General features: G+C 64.7%; 1 protein-coding gene across 1 annotated transcript in view; it reads left to right on the top strand.

The window, feature by feature from the left end:
• The first annotated feature begins 348 nt into the window (after positions 1–348).
• GLT6D1 (glycosyltransferase 6 domain containing 1) overlaps positions 349–1,174 on the top strand; it is a 6,214-nt gene continuing 5,388 nt past the window's right edge. Inside the window, exon 1 of the mRNA XM_036064330.1 lies at positions 349–617. Coding sequence (XP_035920223.1) covers positions 349–617 — 269 coding nt within the window. The remainder of the gene's footprint in view (positions 618–1,174) is intronic.

The following is a 1,174-nucleotide window of genomic DNA, read 5'->3' as shown; positions in this document are numbered from 1 at the left end:
CGAGGTCACACGGCAAGGGCTCTGCCCTGTCCCCGCAGGCCGGCGGGGACTCTTCACGCTAATGTCTTAACCCATATCTTAACGTTGGTGAGCTCTTGTGTATTCTCTGTGGCTTTGGCACCAAAAATGTCATGTTCCCACGCAACCAGTCTCCAAAACTGAGTCCTCACTCTCAGAAGCTCAGAACGTGACCTGATTTGAGAACGAGGTCTTCGAAGATGTCCTGGAGATGGGGCCATGCTGGCCACGGGCGGGCCAGGTGTCCTTGCAGGCAGAGGGGAGGTGATGCGTCTGTAAGCCCAGGACACCCCGGATCGCCCGCCTCCCCAGAGGCTCGGGGAGGCGGGGATGGGTCCTCCAGGAGGGCGGCCAGGGCCGCAAGAACACGCCTCTGATGCGCTAAGCCGCCCGGCCCGTGGGAGCTCGGTTCGGCCACGCCGGGACCTGAGCCCAGAGGGGACGGCGGGGCCACACGTGGAGCAGGAGTGGCCGCAGAGGCTGGGCCGCAGCGCAGCGCTGACCCCGCACAACCCGGCGGAGCAGACGGGCCCCTCCGCGGGCGCCGCCACACGCGTAGAGGGGAGCCCACCCGAGCCCACGCGCTCCTCCGTGGCCAGGTCTCCCGCTCGTGGTGCGCATCCGCGGTGCTGGCAGAGAGTTGTGGGCTCGCTCAGCCTTCGTGAATTCCCGGAACTGTGGCTGCTCGTTTCCTTGCTTGAGCCACATATGTCCAGCGCCCGTGTGACTCCAGGAGGCCCCGCAGGAGACCCCGCAGGAATGGCGAGGACTGGACGCTGCCCCTGCAGTTTGGGCCAGAGAAGTCAGGACACTTTGGGGCTCCTTACAAATGCCGAGATCACGGAGGAAAGGATATGGTTTGTTTGCCGGGACAGAAAGGTCCGCTCCTTCCCTGTGGGCCAGGCTGGGTGCACATTCTGTCCCAGGAGCCCGCAGAGAGATGAGCGGGGCACACACGCAGATTCGGGGCTCCCCCTCCTTTCTGGGACTCCGCTGCCCTGGCCAGTTCCCCAGGCTGCCTCCAACGTTGTTCTCTGGGTCCTCCAGCCGGTAAGATCGAAGGTTTCTGTGTGAGTGTTAGCCACCCAGCCTCAGTTGGATGGGACCTGTGCTCAGGCAGAAAGCTGGGGGGGGAGGGGGGGAGAAGGGGGGGGAG

This window comes from Lynx canadensis, chromosome D4, assembly GCF_007474595.2.
Source record: "Lynx canadensis isolate LIC74 chromosome D4, mLynCan4.pri.v2, whole genome shotgun sequence".
Lineage (NCBI taxonomy): Eukaryota > Metazoa > Chordata > Mammalia > Carnivora > Felidae > Lynx > Lynx canadensis.
This window is presented reverse-complemented; position numbering and strand designations above follow the sequence as displayed.